Source organism: Muscardinus avellanarius (assembly GCF_963383645.1).
Source record: "Muscardinus avellanarius genome assembly, chromosome: 13".
NCBI lineage: Eukaryota > Metazoa > Chordata > Mammalia > Rodentia > Gliridae > Muscardinus > Muscardinus avellanarius.
In genome coordinates, this window is record NC_137799.1 from 39,329,874 (window position 1) to 39,357,411 (window position 27,538).

The 27,538-nt window shown below is 44.4% G+C and overlaps 1 protein-coding gene across 12 annotated transcripts; it reads right to left on the reverse strand.

The window, feature by feature from the left end:
• Nucleotides 1–2,819: 2,819 nt before the first annotated feature.
• On the reverse strand, nucleotides 2,820–26,988 carry CLTA (clathrin light chain A; the record flags this gene model as incomplete). Of its 12 annotated transcripts, none has more annotated exons than XM_080708812.1 (7): nucleotides 2,820–2,986; nucleotides 3,938–3,978; nucleotides 5,199–5,252; nucleotides 9,853–9,964; nucleotides 17,827–17,944; nucleotides 19,379–19,416; nucleotides 26,787–26,988. In XM_080708812.1, 7 exons carry the CDS (start codon nucleotides 26,986–26,988, stop codon nucleotides 2,820–2,822), a joined length of 732 nt encoding a protein of 243 aa, XP_080564938.1. The 12 variants fall into 12 exon arrangements, with proteins under 12 accessions (XP_080564938.1, XP_080564934.1, XP_080564942.1 ...); XM_080708808.1 differs by having other exon boundaries at nucleotides 26,781–26,988; XM_080708816.1 differs by lacking the exon at nucleotides 5,199–5,252.
• Nucleotides 26,989–27,538: the final 550 nt, after the last annotated feature.

The following is a 27,538-nucleotide window of genomic DNA, read 5'->3' on the forward strand; positions in this document are numbered from 1 at the left end:
CCCAAAAAACTGATTTGCAGTTTTTTTTACCTTATTATTTTTTACCTTATCTCTTAGCTGTGAACTTAATCAAATATTCCTTTCTGAATAGGAAATGTTGCCAGTATATTATTTGGTCTAGTGACAGGTTTTTATGAGTACTTGTAGGTGATCTACAAAAAAAAGCATATGCATATATTTTTCAGATTGTTTTTATTTTAGGAGAACCTAAAAGGTTCAATGGTGTATTGCTTCCGTGTTGGCATAAATTAAACTGAAAAAATCAGTATCACATTTGAATGACTTCCTTACTGGTGGGTTAATGGGAAAGGTTGGCTAATTCCTGGACCTCGACCAGCTCTTAAGTCTGGAGGGCTGTTCAGGCATCCCATAGTGGCCTGGCGTCAGTGTCCAGGGCGAGATGGTGCACCGGGAAGAGGGCATCAGTCGCTCCTAGGTTAAACCCACAGTACATACAGACTAAAGTACGTTGTTACCAGGTTTCATGCCAAATATTTGAAAGGATGGTACTGAATCGAAAACCAAATCTTAGCTTTTATTAAATTCATGGAAAAACTAATATATTCTGACATAAATTATTACATGTTTAAATAATCACATCTTAATTTATTTTAATGTAAATATTTTATGTTACTGTTCTGAGCCAAAAGCTAAAGAAAAATACATTTCCTTGTTGAAACGTTAACACCGTTGTATTGTTTTGTTTTTAACTTACTAAAAAGCATTTCCCTTCCCAGGAGAGACTCATACTGCTGTGAGACTCAGATTATTTTCTTTTTGAAGGTTATATACCATCAAGGCATCTAATGTCATTGCTTTCTTAACACTCCCCAAAGAAAAAGCCTATTGATACATAAAATTTAAAAGTTGACATAGAAAAGCAATGCTGCACCAAGAAGTTTGAAACTAATATTGAGCACCCACTGAATTCCTGGACCAATGAAGTTCCTTCCTCTAATAAAGCCCCATGTGGGTAAAACAGTCATCAGAAACAATCTCAAATTATGGCTGCTGTGTAACCACATTAAAAAAAAATCTTAAAACAACAGTACTTGTTTTCCCTTTCTCCCTTTCTCAGTTTCTGTGGGTCAGGAATTTGGGGAAGGCTGCACTTGGCAAGTAGACTCAGTGCCTTGTCCTGTAGTCAGACAGTGGCTGGAGCTGGAATGGCAGGTGGTTGGGATACTGAAGACTAGCCAGGCATTCCTCTCTGCAAATAGCTGTAGTGTCTCTCAACTGGTCTTTGGCGGCCCAGGACTACCTGATAGAATGTTCCAAATGAGCCACAAGCTACATAGGCGTTTAGACCTAGCCTTGGAAAAGACACAGGATCATTTTTGTCATCCAATTACCTCTTGATCTGGACACTGTAATGGATTGTTTACATTTTACAACTGCCACATCTCTTAAGCCCATCTGGTATGGGAAGATTGGTCCAGTGATGGCATCTGGACAATAGTGGAAAGTAAGCTGTACAGGGAAGGGGCCATGGAGACAGGGTAGGGAGCGAAGGCGGCACCATGGAGATGGCCTTTGAGCTGCTGCTTAAATTGGATTCTGACATCTTGAAATGGTGCCAGACCAAGGAAAGCCTGAGAAATTGGAAAAGGAGGAAGGAGGGAAGAAATGAGTGCTCTTTTCTCATCTATATGTAATCAGCGTTGGAGATGGTGGACTTTCTTGGCAATGGCAAGACTTATCTCCTGCTCGAGTGTGATATTAATAGGACTTTCCCTCAACTTCCATTTGGAAATAACTTCAGGTGACTATTAAGGAAAAGGTTACTGAAAGGTGGCTCTACTGATTGCTTGGTACATCAGCAAAACAGTGCCTCATGTGACATCAGGCTCTGAGAGCAGACAATGGATGTGTTGGAGCACCATCTCCTGGAAGCACCTGTTGTATACAGATTGGCTCAATTCAACAGAGCATTGTGGGATGATGGAAATGTTCCATAATCTGCACTCTCCTGGTCAGATACCACCTATCTACATGTGACTCATGAACATACGAAAGACGTGTAAGGCTAGAAATGCATTTTTTAGTTTAACAGCTACATGTGCCTAGTGAGTACTGTACTGTACAGCCCAGGTTCAGACAAAGGATTTGATAATAGAAATATGAACTAAGTGCATAGGGTGGCCAGACCCTAACATGTACTACAGGACTGACACCATCTTGATGTAGGTGTTTACTAGCTGATCCAAAGGATTAGTAAAGACTGCAAAATAATGCTACGCAAGATTCTAAACTATGGGACGGTGACAAGAGCCCATGTGGGATAAAATGTCTACGCTGTGAGAGGATTCACAGCTGTGTCTTAGGCAACGGAGTTAACACTTACCCATGAAGCTCCCTTTTAAATGAAAATTTCCACAGAATTCTACAGGAAAAAACCTTGGGGCTATTTTAGTTTAACACAGGGGTGGGTGTCTAGTGACTGTGCCGCCTCGGCCCTAGAAATGGAAAAGGGAATTCCTCGTCCCTTAAGGCTTCACTCCAAGCTGCAGCACATCTTGAGATCAATAAAGAAGCTTCATGTGTATTGTTTGAACAGAAATTTATTCTCAGAATAATGCACAAAAGCATGGGTTGAGGCTACTGTTGGGAGCTTCCTCCCGTCCTCTTCCTCCTCCCCCTCCTCTCTGAATGCCAGGGAGAACACAGTTGAAGGAAACATGCAATCACAAACAATGATCAACGCTAAAGACAAAGAGGTTTGGTCCAAAAAAACTCAACATAATTAATCCAATTACTGTGAACAGCTTCACTGAGTAGGATTAAGATATTGCAGATGTAGTGTTTTCACACGTGGCTCTTCAGTGCACCAGGGGAGCCTGCTTGAGAGAGATGAGGACTGAGCGCATGCGGGAGACATCTTTGGCCTGCTTGCTGGACTTGGGATTAAAGTCACACAGCCGGGCCACCCGTTCCCACTCAGTGCCTGGGGACGACTCATCAATGTCATTTACAAAGGCTTCTTCTGCTGCCCTGGAATCAACAACAAAATATGTTGGTTTAATGTAGAACTCCCGTGGGCAACCTATTGGCTGTCTGGATACAGAAAAGTGGCTGCCTCTTCATCCCTGACTCGATGGCATTTTGATTTTCCCAAGGGTATCTGCCCTGGACCAGGTTAAACTGAGGGGCAGAAACATGGTGAGCACTCCTAGGCACAGGGTGCCTGGGCTGCTGTGTAAAATGGTGGAATACAGGTGTTTGGTTCAGGGCTCACTGTCTCTCTCTGTCTATGCTCATCAAGAGCATTATAAAAGCAAGTCTTTGGCCAGCTAAGCACTGCTTTCATTAATAAATGAGCAAGCAGTAGGCTGGTCAAGAACTTAAGAGTAGCTTATGCTGGGCAATACTGACTTTCAAGGAAATTTTGAGACTTCTTAAAAGCCCACAGGTCATTGCACAATAGCCTCTAGAGTTAATCCTAAGGCTGGAGAGAAACAAGGCAGATAAAAGGAATTCAAGACAAAGCTCCCATGCTGGCAGGCACTAGAGACTAAAGCCATTCTGGAAGGGGGTTTGTTAGGACACTCTCCAGTTCAGCCAAAATGTTGCCATTTTCTCTCCAGCCAGGCGCCTGGGGCTGTTCAGGGTCCACTCTGGCAGGAGAGCCCGCATTAGCTTTTTGGCAAGATGCCGTTCCAACGTTCTTTCACGTCAAGGTCAGCCCATCCCCAGTTGGGAACTAACTGGTGAGAGCTACAGCCCAAAAGGACAGTGGGAAGAGGCAGGAAGACACAATATATTCATCTACTCCAACAAGCATCACGGGCAAAGCGAAAGCAATGGAGATGACTGGCCTGTGGGGACAGAGGGTGGCACTATCACAGGGATGGCCGTGGCAGACACCGCTGAAGCCCAGAGCCACTACAACACTGCGACTTCATGGCACACACAGTTAGGGGCAGTGAGAAAGGTTTACTTAACTGTTCTAGGCTGTAGCAAGGATGGTTTATGTTTGTGCTTAAAGGTGAAGAGAAGAAACAAGGAGAGAAACTTTAGGTCAGATATAGAAAATGAGAATGAGCTCAATGCAGATGGTCAGTAAGCTAGACATGCCCTTGCCACTCTATCTATGCTTGGGAACGTGCAGCTGGCTTTGCTGGGCCACCCTGCTGCCCAGCAAAACCAGACTCGACCTTTCCAGTCTCCATTTCTACTCCAGAGAGAATGTGCAAGTCAAATCAAACACCACCTGTAAGTCCAGCATTTCACAAGTATCATTGCAAATGCATCCAGGGGCCCAGGAAACCTAGTTGTTCTTCTAACAGGTGAACATCTCAGGTCACGGGCTCTAAGCAGTTCCAGACCTCAGCCTGCCCGCCTGGCCTCCACAGGATCTCCTCCCCTCCACGCTCAGCTCCCTTATATTAAAAGCTGGCCCTAATTTTTGAGGAGGAAACAAAGGACTGTTTCCAAGTCTTCAGCAATACTGCTTTGACAACAGGAATAATTTAAAACAAAAACACTTTTCCAGAGAAGACCCAGTCTTGGGGGGAAGGCTGAGGTAGCCCATATCACATAGCTTCGGCTATCTTGACTTCACAGCGGGGCCTCTTGTGCCAGGGTGGGGACAGGGCACCAGAAGCTGGCCACTAAATGGCAATTTCTGACAGATAAGACCATAGAGAAACAATGACAGACAGCGTCGTGGACAACCCCCTCTGTTCTGAACCCCTCTGCCAAGGGAGAGATGACTAGCCCCGTGTTCTCTGAAGGAGGGGCTCTGGCTAACAATGCAAAGTGCTGCTGCTCACTGGCTCCTAACCTCCTCAGACTTGAGCCTGCTCCCAGGTGGGGACATTTGTCTTTCCACCTGGGGACAGGTAGGCAGTAGGGGTCTGGAAGCAGCATGGTAGCAGCTACAGCAGCAGTGAGAGGTCCAAGTCCACCCAAGTCCCAAACCCTCCCCAGACAAGATTACAAAGGACCCACATTTTCAAAGGGAATTCACTTGCTTCCCTTCCAAACTCCAAATGTAAAAAATGACCACTAGAGGGTGCAGGGAGTCGCAACTGCAAGAATATCTAATGGGTCATACCCTGGTTTATCAATTCTTAGGCAGCCCCCACAGTGCCAATTTGAAATATTTTTAAAAACAAAGCAACTTGTGACATAAAAGGAGTATTAACTCTTAAAAAGTAAAAAGGATCAAAAGAAAAGGAATTAGTTTTGCAACATACACATAACCAATCACGTCAGCGAAGGGTTGTTTGTAGAAAGCTTCATCTGCCACCCTAGACAGCAAGAAGTCCAAAAGGCAGGCAAGCAGGCAGGAAAAAAGAAGAGAACATTGAGAAGCAGAAACATCTAAAATCCACAGCAGAGGTGCAACTGGGCTCAAGGTTGCTCCCCAGCTCCATCTTAACCCCCAGGCGGCTTCCCACGCTGGACACTGCAGCAGGCTCAGGCCTCCCGCTGGCCTGGCCTGGTCGTGAGGCTCGAGAGTGGCCTCGGCAGCTTCAGCTCTGGGGTTTACTCAGCGACATTCATTACACACCCAGGTATGGGCTAAGCCCTTTCTTATAATCATGTTGATTCAATTCTTAACCTATGCCATAACCTATGCCGCTGGGTTACGGAGGACTTATGTTTAGAAAAGAAGCAACTTGCTTGGCTAGAGCACAGTGGTAGTGTTCAGAACTCACAACCAAAGAAGCCCACCTCGAGCGCAGGGTTCTTTTTGCTGCATGAACAAGACCAAGGACAAGACGTACCTGGTCCCAAAGATTTAATCCCAAATGTTGGAGTCTCCAACCACTGCTTTGTCACACTGGCTGAGTGGGATAAATGTTCAGTATCCTGATAAGACACAGTGTCATTTCAAAATCTCCACCTTAGAGGAAACAACAGCTAGAGGCAGGCAGTCTGGTGGGAGGAGCTCTGGCCCTAGCTAAGCTGTCCCCGAGGAAGGCTGTCTGCTCAGGAAGCTGGGGCAGCTTCTGAACATCTTTACGCCAGACTTGACCAGAATCTAGAACCTCACCAACCCTCCTTAACTCCCATTCCGAGGGGGGAGTGGGCCAACATGGCAGAACTCTGGGACAAGAGGGAGGAGGCTTACTGGGTAGAGAAATTTATACTGCAAGGGACTAGCTGGCTTTAAGTCTGCGGCCCCAGCTGAACCCTGGGCCCAGCTACCTCATCCATTGTGAGGGCATGGAACCTAAGGAGTCTCAGGTGGGCAAGCAGAAGGGGCACTTTTTAAGGATAATTATACCTAGTCATTAACTTAAGCATACATGTGTATTTGAAGACAAATTCTAGTAATTTAAATTTCAGTTTATTTTTAAACACAGAGTACCCTTCTTTCTTTCCCATTTTGGTTTATACACAGGAGGTGTTTTGTGGAAATTTAGAGAAAGCAAAAGAGCAGCCTGATTGTAACTCAAGTGACTCAGCAGGGAAACAGAGTTATTTGTGGGCAGGGTGAGTGGGAGGGAGAGGAAAGGCAGGCCAGCTTGTAAACCCGTAATCCTTTTAGTTCACACAAAGGGGTAGGCCTAATCAATTTCAACTGGAACTTGCTGCTAGTAGAGGAGAATAAAGGTTTAATGACTCCTGTCAGGCATCTTTCCCAACAACAAAGACGCTGTGTCAGGCCCTGCTTCTTTGCAGCTATCCCCCCTAGACTTAAAGAGCCAGCCAGTGACAAGCACAGCCTTGAAGAACAAACAGAAAATTATCCAAACCAAATGCAGGCAGCCCCACCTGCTTGCTCTTCACCCAGCAGAAAGGGACCTGAAAGCGGCAATTGTCAGCCTCAGCAGGATGGGGCACAGGGAGGCCTGGGAGAGGGGGAGGGGAGGAATGCCTGACCACAGGACAAGCTCTTGAGGCCCAGATTCAACGCAGAACTTCATTCTATAAATAGCCCCAAAATGGGCTTGGAAAAAAATGTCGATGGAAACCCATTACTGAGAACTACGGATTCCCCAAACTTTGTCAAACCTTGGAAGAGCTGAAAAGCCTGAGTGCAAAAGCCACCTGCCACAGGGGGAGTTTCTCTGCCAGCTTGGGAAGGAGCATGTCCCGGCTGTCCTCTGTGAGCGTGCTGCAGGAGCCAGGCACTGCTTTGACTCCTCCGGACAGGATTTTCCATGGGCTTTCACTGAATAATTCAAGCTCATGAGCAGTGACACTTAGGCCCTGACTTGGTATAAAAGAAGGCAGGTGCAGTCTGGGCACTGACAAAGATTCCAGACTGTGCGTGCGGGGCAAGGACCCCTGCTGACAGTGTACACCCAGCATGGCTCGGCCCTGATGTGCTCCGGCGCCTTGGGGACTGACTGGGAGAGGGCACCAACGGCAGGAGACCTGAGGGCAGGTCACGATTCACTGGGTGTCCTTTCCATCCCTGGGGCTCCTCTTTCCAGCTTCTCTGCTTCCCTACCTTATATGTGGAATTACCTCAGTATCTAAAAACATCCCATTTTCTTTTCTAAAAATATTCACTTTGCCTAGAGACAGACAACAGGGAAGATGGGGCACTGTGTGTACATTATTGAGACCCAGTCCTTCAGACTCCACCGTGGGAGAGGAGTAGTGAGCAATCTTGGTATCTTCAGGGTCATCTACTGATCAAAGAAGTCCTCCAAAATGGTTTTTTGTTTTTGCAGTACTGGGGATTGAACCCAGGGGCATTTTACCTCTGAGCTATGCCCTCAGCTCTATTTTTTAATTCTTTTATTTTGAAACAGGGTCTCATTAAGTTGCTGAGGGTCTCACTAAGTAGCTGAGGCTGGCTGCGAACCCGTCAACCTCTTGTCTCAGCCGCCCAAGTACTGGGATTATAAGAATGCACCACCACACCTTGCTCCAAGATGTTTTTTTGTTTTTGTTTTTTGGTGGTACTGGGGATGGAACCCTTCTACCTCCAGGCTACACTCCCAGACCTATTTATATATATATATTTTTTTATTTGGAAACAGGATCTCTTAAGCCAGCCTTCGAACCTGCGCGATCCTCCTGTCTCTGCCTCCCAAGCGCAGGGATTACAAGTGTGTGCCACCACGCCTGGCTCTCCAAGATGTTTTTAAGTTGCTGACGAATCACTGGAATAAAGTTCCTCTGACAAATCATTGGAATAAAGTGTGAAACAATTCCTTCTGTCCTAGGGCTCTGGTGACAGTGGCTAACATACCACAGCTTTACATATGCAGGTTCAGACATGTGCTGCAGTTTCCACAAGGCTGATGACCTGGTTTCTAAACAGTGGTACGCTCTCAGTGGGTAAGGCCCTCTCTCTGGAACTTGAGAGGCTCGCCTGAGACCAGCCAACCTAACATTCTATAATTCCAAGTAAAGAAGGCACCACAGCCCTAACTCCTCACTGGAGAGACTTGAGCGCCCACAACAGGTGTGCTTATTTTCTTCAAGGACACCTGATTCTGTACACCGAAAGGGACCTTTCTTGACAGGAGTTCAGCAAAACTGGCGTGAGGAAATTTCTACAACAGGAATCCTTCATTATCATTCATTATTCAAGTCTGAAAATTTCCATCTACGTGGGTGCTGGTGAAGCCTCAAGAGACCCTGTACAAGGAGGGTTGGCACGTTCTGCCCAGTACTCCCGGGCAGATCTGAGTGCTGCAGCGACCTGCTGGGACCATCGCTGCGCCCACTCACCTTTTACTGACCTGGACTTGCACCTGGGGAAGCCATCTTGGGTAAGCACAGGGTGTAGGGGCCCAGAGATATCAGCACTTCACGCTGACTACAGACTCAAGAGGAGCCCTAAGTGGCTGGATGGCAGCTACCACCTCCAGCAGTTAAACAGCCCACGGGGGGTGGCCCTCAAATTTCACATGGAATCTGACAGGCACTCCAAGAGTGAGCAGGATGGAGGTCTGAGAACTGGCATCTGAGGTGCAGCTGAGAACCAGGATGATCAGAGGGACTCAAGGAGAAAGGAAGGGCTGCTACATGATAGTGGCCATCTACGATGGAAGACGCCCCCAAAAATGCGGTCCCATGATCACATCAGCAGGCGGCGAGGTGGATGGCTCCCCTCCCCAGCAGCAGGGCACTTACCCCAGCCTGCTTCCTGCCTGAATGCTGGCTCTTAAAGCTCTATCTTGAAATTAAAATATCGCAGGCCCAGTCTGGCCTGTTTTTACACCGAAGTGAATGGAGGGACTGAATCCAGCTGAAAAAGAAGTCAACCTACCCTGAGGGAAGCCAGGCTGCATAGAACTCTGAGCTACTTCCAGGAAGGAAGAACTTCCAAGAAGCGAAGGACGTTAAGACCACAGCTGCCGCTCGCTAGTGATATGAGAATGAATGTGTTTTCTCCCCATTACTACTTAACCTTCAGGGGAAAAAAAGCATGTTTAAGAAGTCAAGATTTTCTTAGGCACAGGCTGAGTACCCCAGGAATCCTAAATCTGAAGTCAGTGTTGAAACATCCTTGGCTCCCTAATTAGAGAGCACATTTGCACGAACCTCTTTGCTAAGCACCTTTCAGAGAGCAGGGCTGTATTTAGGGGCTGCAACATACACGCGCCTATAATCATTTCCTAAGTAATGAGACCGACCTTTCATTTCAGAGTTCTACCTTTTCTACGTGGAATATCCTTCCCTTTCCTGAATTAAACCATTACAGCCAAAGCAAACCAAGCTCTTAATGGGCTAAATTCACAACAGTTGGGATGGCTGAAGGACAGGCTGAATTATGTGCACAAGACCCAGACTTGCAACTCTTATGTTTCAAGCACTTTCTTGAAAACCTGCAGACATTTAGCACTAAGGAGGCAGCAGCCAAGAACCTAGACTGGATGCTGGAACGTGAACGGCTCCGTCTCGGAGCACAGGCCACGATGGGCACCGTGCACTCACCTGTTGTTGGCTTTTGTTTTCTGTAGCTGCTCATCCTGCCGGGCATACCACTCTTCTAGCTCCTTTATCGCCTTTTCTTTCCACTCTGCTTCTTGCTTCCGAGAATTGGCATCTTTGAAAGAAGGGAAAAAGAGACAACAGAAATGAGGCAACGCAAAAATTTAAGTTCTTTTCATCAGTTTACTGTGAAAATATGAGTTTACTTTTCATTCAGTTTCCACTGCATTTATGGTGTGTGTGGGCAGGTGTGTGTGTGTGTAGTGGGGAGAATGCTGGGGGGGGGGGATAAATCTGTACAGCCAACTCTTTTTTTTCCTTCAGCACTGGGGATGGAACCCAGGGGCATTCTACCTCCCAGCTATGCCCCAACCCTATTTTTTATTCTTTATTTTGAAACAAGGTCTCACTGAGTTGCCAAGGGCCTCACTAAGTAGCTAAGGGTGGCTGTAAACCTGCAATTTTCCTGTCACAGCCTCCCAAGTACTGGGATTACAAGAGTGCGCCACCATGCCTGGCTCAGCCAACTTTTTTTTATTTAAAAGCTTTTCTTATTACAAGTTCATTCAACAAAATAATCCTCTCCAACTTTACTGTGGTAACTGACCATGTTCATAACCAAATCCATCTCTAAACTGGAAAAAAGACGGAGCACTTAATGAATATCATCCTTATGCAGGGGCCATGCGAATCTCTCTGTACTGTTCCAATTTTAATATATGTGCTCCTCAAGTGAGCACATAACAGCTTACTCTGGATCTCAGCAATCCTATTCTGCATCTTATCCCAGTCCATTGACAAGCTGGTGGGTCACTAACTGGACTTGATTTAAATTCAGGGCCAGGAGAGATAAAGAGCATGGAGACACTGACTTTAAAAAGAAGCCAGCCAGGCTGGGCGTGGTGGCGCACGCTTGTAATCCCCGTGCTTGGGAGGCGGAGACAGGAGGATGGCTCAGGTTCGAAGCCAGCCTTGCTGGCTTAAGAGACCCTGTTTCCAAATAAAAATATAAAAAATAGGTGTCTGGGAGTGTAGCCTGGAGGTAGAAGGGTTTCCAAGAACCCCAGTACCACAAAAAAAAAAAAAAGAAGCCAGCCAGGCACAGTGGTGCACGCCTGTAATCTTAGTACTTGGGAGGCTGAGACAGGAAGACCACAGGTTTGAGACCATCCTCCACAAGTAGTAATGAGACTCTCATTAATTTAGTGAGACCCTATTTCAAATAAAAACATAAGTCAGTAGTGGTGTCACATGCTTTTAATCCCAGTACTTGGGAGGCTGAGACAGGAGGATGGCAGGTTTAAGTCCAGCCTAGGACACTTAGCAAGGCCCTCTGCAACTTAATAAGACACTGTTTCCAAACAAAAAATAAAATCAGGCTGGGGTGTAGATCAGAGGTAGAATGCCCCTAGGTTCAATTCCCAGTCCTGCTACCTACACACACGCGCGCACACGCACGCGCACACACACACACACACGGCTAGGATTGTAGCTCAGAGACAGAATGTCCCTGGGTTCAATCTCCAGTATTACAAAAGAAAAAAAGAAAAAGCCTGAACCGCGTGTGGTGGTGCACACTTGTAATCCCAGTTGAGAGGCAGAGGAAGAGACAGGAGGATCCAAGTTCTGGCCAGCCTCAGCTACTTAGTGAGGCCCTCTGCAACTTAGTGACACACTGTTTCAAAGTTAAGAATAAGAAATAGGGCTGGGGGTGTGACTCTGAGGTAGAATGTTTCTGGGTTCAACCCCCAGTACCACAATAAGTAAGTAAAAATGAATGAATGCCTGGTGGTGCACCAGCAGGAAAGAGCAAGTATAGATGAGTCTTTAATAATGCTGTCAGTATAAGCCCAGGGTGGAGCGGTGACACTAGATTCCTTTCACTCTTCTCACAAACTACAGTCCACCTCCCACATCTGCCAGTTACTGTAAAACGCAGGGTGGCTTCTTCATAGCTAAATGTGACGGAAGCACTTCTATAAAGTAGGTGGAGAGCTAGAGGGGAAATTGCCGGAGAAGGGCTGACTATGAATGTTAAAGCTAGAGACAACCACACAGTGTCTATGCCTATTCAGACCGCAGTGTGCGCTCGTGGCAGAGCCAGGGCAGAGCTACTGCACATACTCCGACGGCGAGGATGGCAGAGGCTCAGGTGTGGGGTCATTATTAACAGGGAAAGGTTCTAGAGACAAGGGAAGAAAATGCACACCGAGGCTGGTGAGACTGAATTCTCAAACACACAAGTTCCTAAAACTAAACATGATGTCCCCTAAGACATTTAGCTGAAGAGACATATGTTAGAACAGTGGAAAAAAGAGATAGCTGTCACAGTCACCTGTGTAGTTGACATTTAAAGTTACTCAAACCTCAAACACTTTTTTGTTTGTGGTACTAAGGATTAAACTAGGAGCATTCTATCTTCAGGCTACATCCCCAGCCCAATTTTATTTCTTATTTGGAAATCTCACTAGGCTGATGAGAGTCTCACTACTTGCTGAGGCTGTCCTCGAACCTACAATCATCCTGTCTCAGCCTCTCAAGTACTGGGATTACAGGTGTACACCACCACATGTGGCTCTTCATACACTTATAAGTACATTCTTAAGGACATTCTCTCTGCCGGGTATTTTATAGAGATCTCACTTCTTTACAGTAACTTAAAAAAAAATTCTCAGTCCATTTTTAGCAGTGAGAAAAACCAAAGCTGAGAAAATTTCAGTGAATTCCCTAGGGTTATATTAAGTGGAAAGCTACAATACAAACCTACATCTGATTCTAAAACTCAACACTTTACTTACTTAATTACACTACTTCCAAGGAAGGGAAGGAAAAGAAGGAACCTTGAAATAATCACTTGATTTGACTGACCATCATGGCCACCTGTGACCCAGTTTTCAACGTGAAGAAGGAGAGCAAAACTTTAACTAGTATCTTTGAAAAGAAGAGTAGAAAGCAGTGAGGAAAAGAGGAAATGAACCATTCTAGGGCCTTTGTCAGAAATGTCTTATAGTAACAAACTGGAGCAGACTGTGTAACTGCAAGAAATAGTTGCTTGACATCCCCTAGTTTCAAAACACAAAGATCTTTTCACCTTGTTTTCTAATGTATCAGAAGTGATCTATCATTCAATAGGAGAATCGTTTTACTCAGACTTTCCACTGATAAAGTATATCCAGTAATATCCAGGAAACTTCTGATATGTCTGTGACGTTGCCTATTATGTGTGCAATGGAGGGGGCTTTGCTACAATTACAGATGCTGCGGACTGACACTGCCATGTGAGCAAGGAACTGAAAAGAACAAATTTAAATGTAAGGTCTCAGCCAGGTGCGACGGCACACACTCCTAACCCCAGCTACTCAGGAGATCAAGCAGGAGGATGGTAGTGTGAGGCCCGCCTGGAAAATTTAGTGGGACCCTGTCTCAGTGGTAGAGCGCTTGCCTAGCATGCATGCACACAGCCCAGGATGTGTGTGTGTGGGGGGTAAAGTCTCCCTTTACAGTACTGAAAAATACTTCTAAAAAGTACTTTGGGGAAAGTATTTCTTTTTAATATATTCTAATGATCATTATTTTTTATTATATATCAAGGCCAAAGACCATGAAAATTTATCTGATAAAAACTAATCTAAATAAAAACTGTGACCACCTATAACAGATGGTAATCACCAAAACACAGTACACTTAAATTGTCTTTCTGAAGCCAGGAGTGGTGATGTCTGCTTGTAATCCCAGTACTTGGGAGGCTGAGATAGGACGATTATAGGTTTTAAAGCAGCCATGGCAAATTCTGAGATTCTCATTAACCTGGTGAGACCCTGTTTCAAAACAAAATAATAAAATAGGGCTGGGGGTGTAGCTCAGAGGCAGAATGCCTCTGGGTTCAATCCATACTGCTACACACAAAAAAAATAATAAATTGGCCAGGCCTAGTGGCAGACACTTGTAATCCCAGCATTCGGTAGGCTGAGACAGGAAGACTGCAGTTCGTGGACAGCCTCAGCTACTTCGTGAGGCCCTCTGCAACTTAGTGAGACCCTATTTCAAAATAAAGAATAAAAAACAGGGCTTGGAGGTACAGCTCGGAGGTAGAATGTCCCTGGGTTCCATCCCCAGTACTGCAAAATGAAAAAATAATAACTGTCTCTCTGAGCTAGGTATAGTGGCACATACCTATAATCCCAGTACTTGGAAGGCAAGATAGCAGGTTCGAAGCCAGCCTCAGTAACTTAGCGAGGCTCTCAGCAACTTAGACCCTGCTTCTAAATAAAAAATGAAATTGGTCTGGGGGTGTAGCTTGGAGGTTGAATGCCTCTGGGTTCTATACTCATCACCACACATACCAAAACTCAATAATAATAATAAATTGTCTTCTGGCATTTACAGATCCAGGAAGTACAACTGGCAGTAAGAATTAGAATTCTTCAATGCTCAGCTTTGTGGGACAAGGAAAGCCACGTCTGAATTCATCTGAGACTGGGAGGGAGGGAGGGAGGGAGGGAGGAGGAAGAAAGGAAGACGAGTCCTTTTAGAGCAAAGCACACTAACAGGCATCTTATTCTCTGGCCACCCTCATTATTGTCCACAGAAAGAAAAATTATTTGAAGCTGGATGCATTTGGGAGGCTAAGACAGGTTAGAGGCCAGATTCAGCAACTTAGACCCTCTTTCAAAATAAAAATTAAAGAGGGCTGGGAATGTAGAGGTAGAAGGCCCCTGGGTTCAATCCCTGGAACAAAAGAAAAAAAATGATCTGAGATTGCAGCTGGCAGCTAAGCTGAAAACCACTGACACCAGCTCTATTTTTAGCATCCTCTGCTTCCTCACAGTTCTCACAGGGAAAAAGGTGAAACTGAAGAAACACTTTATTTGCGGATAAATTCAGTTCAACTGGAAGGCAAGGCCAAATTCTGACTGCCCTCAAGAAGGCAAATGAAGAAAACTCTTCATGGAGAATTCTCAAGGTACCCATATAGATAAATGAAAAGGAAAATAAAAACTTTTGAAGCTGGGTGCAGTGACACATGCCTGTGACCCCTGTATTTGGGAGACTAAGATGGAAGAGTCACAGGTTTGAGGCCAGCAAATGGTGACTTGGCAAGGCCTTGTTTAAAAATAAAAATAATGCCTGTCCCTGGATTCAATCCCCAGTACCACATATACAAAAAAAGGAATAAATGAAAATGTAAAATTTCCACAACCAATGTATACTCTCTGTGGAGAAGACAAACTACTTGGCTAAGCTTTAAGGAAAGATAAAGTTAGGTTCTACAACATGCAAAATACTTCAGCAGTACTAAAAGCTAAATCTTGTCTCTAACCTAACCAAAAGATCCCCAAAGAACAAGCAAGGACCAAGATCTATATTCATCAAACTGCACTATCCAACACGCCAGCTACTTGCCACGCAGGAATACTTTCTTTCATTTAAGTTATCAAAGTCTTGAGAGAGTTTAAAGTTCAGCATAGTGGGGCTGAACTTTAATCCAAGTACTTGGGGAGCTGAGACAGAAGGATCGCAGGTTTGAGGACAGCCTCAGCAATGTAGCAAGACTCTCAGCTTGACTGTTTCAAAACAAAAACATAAAAAGGGCTAGGGCCGGGCATGGTGGTGCATGCTTGTAATCCCAGTACTTGGAAAGCTGAGACAGGAGGATTGCAGATTCGCAGCCAGCTTCAGGTACTTAGGCCCTCCATAAGTTAGTGAGACCCTGTTTCAAAATAAATAATAAAAAATAGGGCTGGAGGTGTAGCTCAGAAGTAGAATGAATGCCCCTGGGGTTCAATCCCAAGTAACATAAACACACACACACACACGAAAGTTTAGAATTCAGTTTCTCAGTCGCATTTCAAGTATGCAACAGCCACATGTGGTCAGTGGCTTCCCTCTTGGAAAGGATAGCAAATATTTTCACCGAAGAATTATTATTAGATAGTGCTGGTGTACAGGTTCAAACCTAAGTGCATCTTTGTTCTGAAAGCCACATAAATTTTACTAAATGATTTGGCACTACTTGGCTGCTATCTGGGTCAAGTCCTTTCCTATTTCCAGGTGCCAGTTACCCCATGTGGAAAGCCAGGAGTCATGTTTTCACTAGGTCAATGGTTGTCAAGAAGGAATGATAATGTGGACATTGTGGTTACTTAGGAGAATGCAGCTGCTTCTAGGAAATGTACAATGGAATATTCAGACATGAAGTATATCTGTATCTTAGAGCAGGTCAACCATAAAAAGAATGTATGTATGTATGTATGTATGAAACATAAACATGCACATGCCTCATTTATAATAAAGAGGACAAAATGAAAACTACTGAATCTATAAGGTATACACATGTTCATTTTTCTCTTCTTTCAACTGTTAAAATTGTATTTAAATTTTTTTTTGCGGGTCTAGGGATGGAAGCCAGGGGCATTCAACCTCCAAGCTACACCCCCTGCTCTATTTTTTATTCTTTGTTTTGAAACAAGTCTCACTGAGTTGCAGAGGGCCTCACTAACTAGCTGAGGCTGTCCGCGAACTCCGATCCTCTAGTCTCAGCCTCCCAAAAGCTGGGATTACAACTGTGAACCACCATGCCTGGCTCTGTATCTAAATCAATCTTTCTTTCTTTTTTTTTTTTTTTTTTTTTTGTGGTACTGGGGTTCCTGGAAACCCTTCTACCTCCGGGCTATACTCCCAGACCTATTTTGTATATTTTTATTGGAAACAGGGTCTCTTAAACCAGCACAGCTTGCTTCGAACCCATGTGATTCTCCTGTCTCCGCCTCCCAAACATGGGGATTATAACCATGCACCACCACACCTGGCTTGTATTTAAAAATTTCATGAAAAGTTAAGAATACACCATAGATTACATCCTTGCATCCTGCCAAAGCTCTCCAACCCACCAAGTATAGCCACCAGGTGTCTCCTGTTCTTGAACCAACTGGTACCTGAATCTCCATACACGTCTTTACCCAAAGGCTGGTAAAGACATCTTTACTGGAGGCTGGTTGTGTTGATCTTGGGCTAGAAATCATATACACAAAATTCACTTTGAAAGCAACATGGCTGAAGGGAGTAAGGCCCTGGAAGCAAGGCAGACTTAAAATTATGCTCTGCCAGTTCTTTTTTTGTATGTGTATGTAGTACTGGTGACTGAACCTAGGGGCATTTTTACTTTGAGCTATACCCCCAGACATTTTCATTTTTTGTTTTGAAACAGGGTCTTGCTAGGTTGCTGAGTCTCACAATTGCTGAGGCTGAGAACCTACGATCCTCTTGCCTCAGCCTCCTAAGTACTGGGATTATAGGCATGTGCCACCATGCCTGGCTTTGTTACTTAATTGTATGCTTGAAATACTTAACTGTACCAATGATATCTACTTTTTTCACCCATAAAAATATGAATTTTTCTTATAGGGAGACTAAGGTAAAAAAAATTGTACATGTTTCTTAACACATCTCACATTTTCCTTGTAAGCATTACCTTAAGTTGAGCCCTCAAATGATAAATGGACTGTGAATGTCATTCATGTGAATATAACACCCTGAAGTTTACCAATTATGCTCATAAATACCAGCTCAAGAATACCCTGAGGTCAGTAACACTGATCTTCCTTCATCAATGATGACAGAGACCCTGAAGGGTTTGAGCAGTATCTTAAAGCAGATCCTATAAGTACCCTCAACTAGTAAGCTAAGCTGAGAGTCAATAAGTCCAGGGCTTTATCCACAGCATTACTCCACTCTTGCTGGGAGAAGTGGCTCTCTGGGTTACGGTAACCCTCATAAACAGTCTATAATTAAGCATCTCCATGTGAGTGGTCCTGTGACCTTTGGGCTGAGAAAAATATCTTTCTAAAGACCAAGTAAGTGGGTTTGATTCTCAGCACCACCAATAAAAAAGACCAGACAAGGCCACTGACTAATTCTAGTAAAAAAGAGATAAAAGTAGAGTCCAGGTCAACTCAGAGATAGCCAGGGGTTCCTTACCAAGGGCTTCCAAGCGCTCCATTTGTTCTTCTCTCCATTTGCGGATACTTTCAGGCTCTGACTGTAATCGATCCACTTGTGAAATCGCTGCATAACTGTCTGTCGGGCCATTACTCTCCTAGTATGAAACATAATCGTGCTCTGTCAGTACAAAGAACTCCCTAAAATGTGCTTCATTAAAATTAGAAGCTCTGGTTACGTACAGCATTGGTGGCTGTTTTAAAATGTTAAAGAATTACCTTAAACCTTACATGCCAATAAGGAGCTTTCAGTTTTACTACAATGAATCCTTATCTCAAGGAAGCAGAGTAATCATTATTTACCTGCTAATAAGAGAAACACGAATGGGTAATAGTAAAGTTGGGGGTGGTGGATAATGGAAGTATTGATAAACCATGTTATCCGTTTATTATTCACTTGACACAGCTTATGTGATATCTTCAAAGTAACAAAGGTAAGTACATAGCAAAGCAAGGGCTAAAACCTAAGAAGTCTAATGCTACTTAACACACAGAAAAGGGTTATTTAATACCATATAATCAAATGTAGTAAATCTTAGAAAAGAAAGTCTAAAAGAAAGTGTGAGTTACCACAGTAACACTAGAGAAATGAATAAAAAGGCAGGCAAATGTGAGTCACAGAGGGTGGAGGGGCATGGCAGCTCTCCTTTACAGGGGGCAAGATCTGAGAGCTGATAAATAAATTGATACACTCAAATAGGTTAATCTTTAGAGACTTATTCCACTTGTTCAACTAGGGGATTTTACCAGCTTAACCTTACCAGATTATAAACAAAGATGAAAAGAGAATTATTTACTTGTAATCCCAGAATTCGGGAGGCTGATACAGGAGGATCCTGGGTTTGCAGGCAGCCTCATCTACTTAGTGAGGCCCTCTGCAACTTAGTGAGACCATTTCAAAATCAAGAATAAATAGGGCTGGGGGTGTAGCTTAGAGGCAGAATGCCCCTGGGTTCCATCCCCAGTACCACAAAAAATAAATAAAAAATACAAAAAGAGCTGGGCGTGGTGATGCACACTTGTAATCCTAATATTTGGGAGGCTGAGACAGGAGGATCCCAGGTTTGTAGACAGCCTCAGCTACTTAGTGAGGCCCTTTGCAACTCAGTGAGACCCTATTTCAATATAAAGAATAAAAAATAGGGCTGGGGGTGTAGCTCGGAAGTAGAATGCCCCTGGGTTCCATTCCCAGTGAGAAGAAAAGAGAGAGAGAGAGAGAGTTATTTAAGGTATAGTAACTCACTTATCACAGTGCTTGGCACTGTATTTAAACTGGCCCTCTTGGTCACCATGAGGGGTCACCTCCTGAGAGTACAGGTGATATGCTAGGGCCAGGTGAATACATCTTCAAAGGACGTTCTTTCTACAATGCCACCACTTTCTAGGTCCTTTCTCTTTGGTAGATAATATACCAGATACTAATTATATCCAGGAAAGCTAAAAGACTAGGGTCTCTCTCCAGGTGAGTGGATTCAAATCAGAAGGAAAGGAAGACTCTTGGCCATTATCATCTGACATAGAGTACTTTGTACCTGGTAGTATTCACCATTCATCACTCCATCAACGGCATCTGTAAGACATGAGATTTCAGTCTGTCAATCAAGGCTGGTCAAATGCTGGGCCAAAGGATTATATGGTGGAATACAGCACTGTACGCTATATACTGTAGGTACTGTAAGCTATCCCTGAGGTAAGTACTAGTCATAACAATTTTTAATGTACTTATATATAAACAACTTCATCAAAAATCACATCTATCTCCAACTCCCAAGTCTAAAACCTTTTATGATTCTATTTTCTGGCTTACAGACATGACTAATGGAAGCCCAGAAGAGCTACATAAAGCAAGTGTTTCTCTGTGAAAAATCTAGAGAAGGGCAAAGGGAAAGTCTGGGGCCTGGTTCAGTGGTGAGCAGAGACGTGCAGCTTCACTTCAAACCAAGGTGCTTTCTCCAGGCTCAGGAATGGAATAGGTTTGGTACTTAATGGTCTACAGCTGACCTTTCTTGTTAATTCCTCTAGCCTACTCAGAATCAGTCTTAAACAATTAAGATCTGGGCATGCCAAATTAAATCAGTGACCTCAAGATGTAAATTATAAAAATTGAAAGAATGATGTGCAATCCAGTCTTTTTGGAGCAGTTAGCTAATTCGTGAGTTAAATGTGACTCAAAGCATAAAAAATATCTAAAAAGTAAGACCTATAAACCTTTTACCCATTTAGCACAAAAGAGTTCCACAGGCCAGACATATTTTATTTAAAACACATTTTTAAATAAAAATTTCCAGGACTGGGGGATGGGAAAGAGGAGTAAAGGGAGAGGCAAGCAGACAGAAGATCCAGCAATACTGGACATGCACTCTGGAACTGAGGCAGCCTTTTAGGGTAGCGCCCTCTGTTAATCTGCCAGTCTCACTAGCCCCACTGATTTTTTTGTTTTGTTTTGCAGTACTGGAGATTGAACCCCAGGGTCTCTGCCAGTGAGATACATCCCCAGTCTTTTTTAATTTTTTATTTTGAGACAGGATCTCGCCAAGTTACCCAAGCTGACCTCAAACTTGCAATCCTCCTGCCTCAGCTTCCTGAATAGCTGAGATTATAGGCCTGCAGCCCCCATCCTGGTTCCACTGACTAGTTTTTAGTTTTTATTTATTTGTTTTTCTTGTGGTGCTACGGACTGAACCCAGAGATATTCTACCACTGAGCTGTATCCGCAGCCCTATGTTGTTATTATTATTATTTTTATTTATTTATTTATTTATTTTGCAGTACTGGGGATGGAACCCAGGGGCATTCTACTTCTGAACTATACCTACAGGCCTATTTTTTATTCTCTATTTTTTAAACAGGGTCTCACTGAGTTGCAAAGGGCCTCAGCTGAGGCTGTCTGCAAACCGCAATCCTCCTGTTACAGCCTCCCAAATGCTGGGGCCTAGTTTATTTTTTTTTTATTTGAAAAACCTATGATCCTCCTGTTTTAACCTTCCAAGTACTGGGATTACAGGTGTATGCCACCCACCTGACCTAATCTGATTTTAAACCCTTTGGTGTCTCCCTAACTATTACCCATTTAGTTCCAGTGAGCATGAGTTCTAAGCCCTGCCAACACATCACTCTAGACAAGTCTGGACACGGCTGCACTGTCCCTCTGGGGAGCTGCCCTGCTTTCTTCTGAAAGCCTCAGTGTAGCCACCATAAAACTATAGCTACCACCAACCTACTCTATTTTATCTACTGGTTGGTCAACTTACTACCTACCATGTAGGACTTCTATATTACTTTGTCCCGTTGTTTTTAAACTCAAGGTGTTCTACCTAAACTACACTCTCCAGCCCTTTTTTGCTTTTACTTTTTAATTTTGAAACAGGGTCTCACTAAGTTGCTGTGCACTGGCCTGGAACCTGCGATCCTCCTACCTTAGTCTCCTAAGTACTGGGATTATAAGTATGCACCACTGAGCCCAGCTGTCCCAGTATTTTCAAACCTCAGTGACTGTCTTATTGCATACGTAAGAAGAGGGAAATGAGAGAAAAATGAACACAAAAGATACAAGAAGCTGGACATGATGGTGCATGCTTATAATCCCAGTATCTGAGTGGCTAAAACAGGGTTTGCAGGATGGTGACCAGCCTCAGGAACTTAGTGAGGCCTTCTGCAACTTAGACCCTATTTCAAAATAAAAAACAAAATAGGGCTGGGGGTGTAGCCCAGAGGGAGAATACCCCTAGGTTCAATCCCAGTACTACAAACTGTGTGTGTGTGTAGGATTCCTTAAGAGACCCTAAACTAGCCGGCATGGTGGCGTATGCTTGTAATCCCAGTAGTTGGGAGGCCGAGACAGAAGGATCAGGTTTGCAACCAGTCTCAGGAACTTAGGACAAAGCAACTTAGTGAGACCCTGTTTCCAAATGAAATAAGGTGGGGGGTCTGGGGACATAGCTCAGAGATAGAATAACCCTGGATTCCATCCCCAGTAAGACACACAGAGACCCTAAAAAGGTAATCATGAAAGAGCAGATAATTAAGGATACTTTTATGTTTAAGATAAGAAAAACACTAAATTCATGAGATAACCAGCCTTTAAAATGTAGAGCTAGGACCGGGGTATAGCTCAATGGCAGAACACTTGCTTTGCCTATTATAAGTGAAGCCCTGCGTTTGATCCCCAGCAAAACACACACACACACACACACACTGCACACGAGTGTGAGCAAGCTAATTGGATACATGAATACAAACCATGAGATTTAAGCAAGTGGCAACCCACCTCAGGCTTTGGTCTATTCAACTGCTGGTTTGCACATATCTTGATTTCACCATACTTCTTATATTTTCTTAGCTTAATTTCTCTAGTTGTTTTACTCCTCTGCTTTATATTTTTACTTTTGCTTTTCCTGGTGCTGGGGGTGGAACCCAGGGCAAGCTCATCACATGCTGAGCTATACCTCCAGGCACTTCTGTGCTTTGTGACAGACAAATATGGTATCTTATAGATCTGGTCAGTGGCCTTTTACAAAAGACTTTGCTATTTATACCCAGGTAATTTGTAAATCATTCTACCAAGTTTTAGAAATACAAAGTTTACCAAAAAGCGAACAAAGTATTTTGGTGGCACATCAGTTGTTCCTCTATAATAAATTTCCTGATGAAGATTTGTTTAGTCACGGGGCGTATGAAGACTTCCCGAAATGCCAACCCCTTGCTCCTGTTAGCCTACTAGTTTATATTACTAACAGCAGCACACGAGCATCTCATTTCTCAAACTTTCAGATACTAGAAACTGAGCTGTATCATGTTTTTAAATTTTTGCTAAATTGATAAAGGGGGGAAAAACTCATGCTGGAGGCTTTGTTGTACCAGTCTTATTTCCTATGAGGTAATATAATAACATCTGACATTTAACTTTCTTCTTTACTGAACTAAGTTTTGCCTATCTTTTATTATCTAAGCATTTCCCTATTAGTAGTCCTCTCATATTGCAAATGCTTCCCCCATTTTATTTTTTAATTTGGTTTTTGATATTTAATGCCTAGAACTACTACTTAATTTGAATGTAGGCATTATTATTTTTTCCTTTTTGATTTCTACATCTGCTTTTATGCTGAAAACCTTCCCTACTCTGAGATAAATACTCTCTTCCTGTAGTTTTTTAAGTGCCTCTCTTTAATCTATCTGGGATTTATTTTTCGTGAGATAGAAAAGAATGAGATAGTTTTAAATCCTAAAGACTACAATGGTTAGTCTAGCCAGGCCTACATGATGGTTAACATATTAAAGTGAACATACCAAACATCCAGTTAATATATTCCAGCCCAAGGCTGCTTCCAAAAGGAGACTTTGATCACTACTCCATACACAAAGCTAGAAGTAACCCTCATCTCATGCCTCCTAAATCACATGCTTTCTGTCCTTTAGGTCTGAGAATTCAGCCAGACACACTGAATGCGTGTCTCTTCATTGGTTATCGTAGTACTGTATTGGCGGTTTTATATAAATCAACAATTGACCCAAGTCAAAGGATAACCCACTCTAAGAAACATGCAGAAATAGACATCCAGGGTCCTTGGCTTATTAGGACAGCTAAGCCAAGCAACCCAGTGATCCAGAAGGAAACTTTCAAGGGCATTTTAGGAATTCCTGAAATTCCAGAGTAAATTTCCAGGGGAGGAAAATTCTGTTCCAAATCCACCTTCAGCTTGCCATGTTCCCTGAACGTTTGAAGTCAAGTAGACCTAGGTGTGAATCCCAAATGAACCACTGCTACCTAAGGAACACTGCTTAACTTACATGGTGATCAACTCTCATTGGAACATGATGGCACTACCACTTAGCTTACAGGCTTATTGCATGGATCTGAAAGTATACAGAGTACCTGGCATACATAAATGTTCAGTATACCTAAATATTACCTGTGAGATTTCCCTAAATTCCTCTCTACCACTGTTACCAATAAAGTTACTCTTTTTCCAGAAAACTTTCCTTTAATTCATCTACTTCTTTTCTAACAGTGCCTTGTTGCTGAACTTTCTCCTCAGCTCCTTACTTGCTTCTTCTGTGCTGCCCCCACCTCGGGATGAAGGGATTTCAACAACTTTCAGCTGCACTGCCTTCTTCTTACCATTCATTCCTCCTCAGCCCTCCAAGACCTTCACCCAGCTGGTTACCTCCTGCCTCTATGGATCTCTCTCCTAACAACTGAGGAAACCAAGGCTTGCCCCTGTTTTTGCCAGTGCCCATCCTCCACGGGAATTTTCTCCATGGACATTAGAGTTTAAATGTTTCCTCTGTCCTCAATTGTTGTAGCCTACTACATATAACACACCAGAAAAGAGCTACTACTTAAAATCTGTCCGTTCACTCAGTATGCCCCAAGGCCTACCAGCCTTTAATCCTTTTTACCTTTGCCCCCCTAAAACAACAACAGCTAGAACGCACTGGATGCTTACCAATACCAAACTGATAATCTAATGTAATCCTAAATGTACTGTGTGGTATATATTATGCATCTTTTATGGGGAAGAAACTGAGGCTGGGCAGTGGTAACAGCTATATAAATTGCCTAAGACCAAAAAGCTAAAATCACACCCAAGCAGCAGAGGATAGCACAGAATCCTAACCATTAGAGTGTCTCAGAGAGAGGGTTAGGGTTCTCTAATCCCCAAAGGAAGTGCTGACCACTGCACTACTGCCAACCTCAACTACACTGTCAGGGATCTGGCGTTAAGTCACTAAATGCTTACTTCACTAAGAATGTCTTTCCCAGGAACTAAGTCAGCAATCATCCCTTTCCTTCCCTTTGCTGAAGGCTTAATGCACAAAGGGCCCAAACAGTCACTCTTCCTTTTACCTTCCCAGACTGCCTACCATCAAGTTCTGCAACATGTTCTTCTTTTCTTTATCTTTTTTTTTTTTTTTTTTTTTTACCATACTGAGGAGGAACCCAGGGGTGTTCTACCTCTGAGCTACAACACCCCCAGCCCTATTTTTTATTCTTTATTTTGAAACAGAGTCTCACTGAGTTGCAAAGGGCCTCACTAAGTAGCTGAAATAGCTGAGGCTGTCCGTGAACCGTGATCCTTCCGTCTCAGCCTCCCAAATGCTGGGATTACAAGCATGCACCACCATGCCTGGCTAAGGATCTGCATGTTCTATACAGGATTATTTTTGCTTGTTTCTTTGTCAAACACGTGAACGTCTACTAGACGCCAGGCACCCTGCTAGGTAATGCGGATAAACAGTGAGCAAGAAAAACGCTGCCCTTGAGTCATGACAGTCTTCTAGCCACCGTCCTGCTTCTCCCAGTGCTGTCCTACCCAGAACAGCCATGTCTTTCTTTCATTTCCTCACATCTAGGCTAACACTGCAAACGAATGTGGTACAGTCTCGAGACGGGGAGACTGAGGGCTCAGCTAGTAGCTTGTCCTTTCTGCTTATAAATCACCTTTCTCTAGGATTCAAGTTTTCTATTAAAAGGAGGGAAGCTAAGGATCTAAAAAGGACAACTTTTAATTCCTGAGGCAAATGTTAAAGACCACTCAACAACAGTAGTGCCCAATCACTTAAAGCCAGCTTCATCTTCCAGTCACAGCCTAGCTTGATTGCTGTGAGCTGCATATTCAGGCCTACTACATATTCTCATGTAAGTTTGGAGGACTGATTTGTTTAGAGGGTAGCAAACTAGTAGCCCATCACCAAAAAAAGGGTTCTACCTGGCTGGCATAGTAATTTTAGATTTCTGAGTCTCAAATATACACAGAACACTACTCTAGTGAACTAAAGCCTAAGTCTCCAACATTCTTACTGTCTCATGTCTATCCTGTTTTTCTCATTAAGGTTAGAGTAGAGCCGAGTGTGGCAGCACAGGCCTGTAATCCCAGTACTTGGGAGGCTGAGAGGAGAAGGATCACAGGTTGGAGACCAGCCTCAGCAACTTAGTGAGACCTTGTTTCAAAATAAAAAAAAGTATAAAGGGCTGGGGGTGTAGCTCAGTGGTAGGATTCCCCTGGGTTCAATCCCTAGAACCAAAACAAACAAGTTTAAGGTAGAATAGACACTCCTATCTACCCTAAAGATGCCCTATTCTTCTTTAAGTGGAATTTTTTTAAGCAAATGAAAAGCCACGTCTCATTTCTTATAGCTAATTTCCTACTTCCTTATACTATCAAACAGGTTTTTCCCACTCAACCTTACCTCCCACACCACAAATTCAAAAGTGTCAATTGCCCTCCTACCCAGCACCCTTTTACTAGGCTTGGCTATTCTCTAGTCACCTCTTCTTTCCTCCCCTTTGGTCCAGGCTAACCTTAGTAATTTTGCCTACTGAAACTGTTCCCAGGGGAAAAGAGCTCCAGAAGTCCTAGCTGTGATACACCCGACAACGGTAAACTCCAACCCTCTTGACCAGTTTCTTTCTCTGGTGCTTACTTCTTAGTCATTCTTTCGTTCTTCCCAGTAACCCAACACTCTGTACACATCTTAAGTACTTAACTGCTGAACGGCATTGCCATTTTTGCTTGTATGTCTCAAAAGCCATACTATTCTTATTTTTTTTTTTCTGTCCCCCTTTCCTAAAAACTGGTTCTTTCTGGGCTCAGAGTTCCAAGTCTGGCTCAACTACGCTAATGCGGCACTTCAGAAACCAGGCTTAATGCAATGAAAAGTTGAAATGAACGGACTTCTTGGGGCTCCTGAGCCTGTCACCCTATTTTCTTTGCTTTCTCGCTTCGCCCGCGCCCAGCAGCACTCAGACACACTCAGAACGTCGGGCTTCTCGAGCACAGGCTTCTGCATGACTGGGCCGGGGTCTCGCTTCCTCTTTGCACTCTTCTCTAACCTCCTGGTTCGGCCAGGAGCGCGAGTCACACGGAAGCTCTGGGACCCACTCGGGGCCGAGTTGCCCAAGTCCTCCCGCCGCAAACGCGTCGGCACTCTCACCCGGACCCCCCGGCGGCTCGCCGTGCGCCTGAGGCCCGGGGGCGCCGCCGTCCAGGATGGCGAAGGCCTCGTCGTTCTCGATGCCCGCAATCTCGCTCTCCTGCTGCGCCAAAAAGGCCGCGGCCGGGTCTTCCTCGCCGGCGCCGGCCACCCCGTTCCCCAGCGCCGGGCCGCCGGCGGGGGCGCCGAACGGATCTAGCTCAGCCATGGTGGGCAATTCCACGGCACAGACACCAACGACGAGAGGCAAACCAACCGACACCGCACTGGGCAGCGGCCGCTGTGCTGGCGATGCGATCCGAGGACAAGCGGGAGGAGGGAGAAGGTGGAAGCGGAAGCCCAGCCCCTATATCCGGTTGGTCTCCGCCGTGCTGGAGAGCCGGGAGCGAACAACCAATCAGAGGTCAGACGCTGCCCAATCAGCGGGCGGAGGGGCGGGTCCCCGACGCCAACTCGTGACTCCTAGAGGCTGGAGGCGAGCCGCCGGGTCGGGAGGCGGAAGTGGCGCCGGATGGAGACCTGCGGTAGCACCCGCCTTCGGGAGCGGGTCTGGCCCGGGACGGCCACCTCTGGGGGACTCTGTTGTGCAGGTGAAGTTAGAGCGGCCACAATTGGCCGACTACGGAAGGGAGTCAAGGGACTCGGGCTTCCTCATCGTCAGTTTCCTCATTTGTAAAATGGGGCAAAAGCCTTGCACCTGTGCTGCCACCCTCCTGAGATGATTGGACGACTGATTCTTTTATGAATGTGTTTTGACT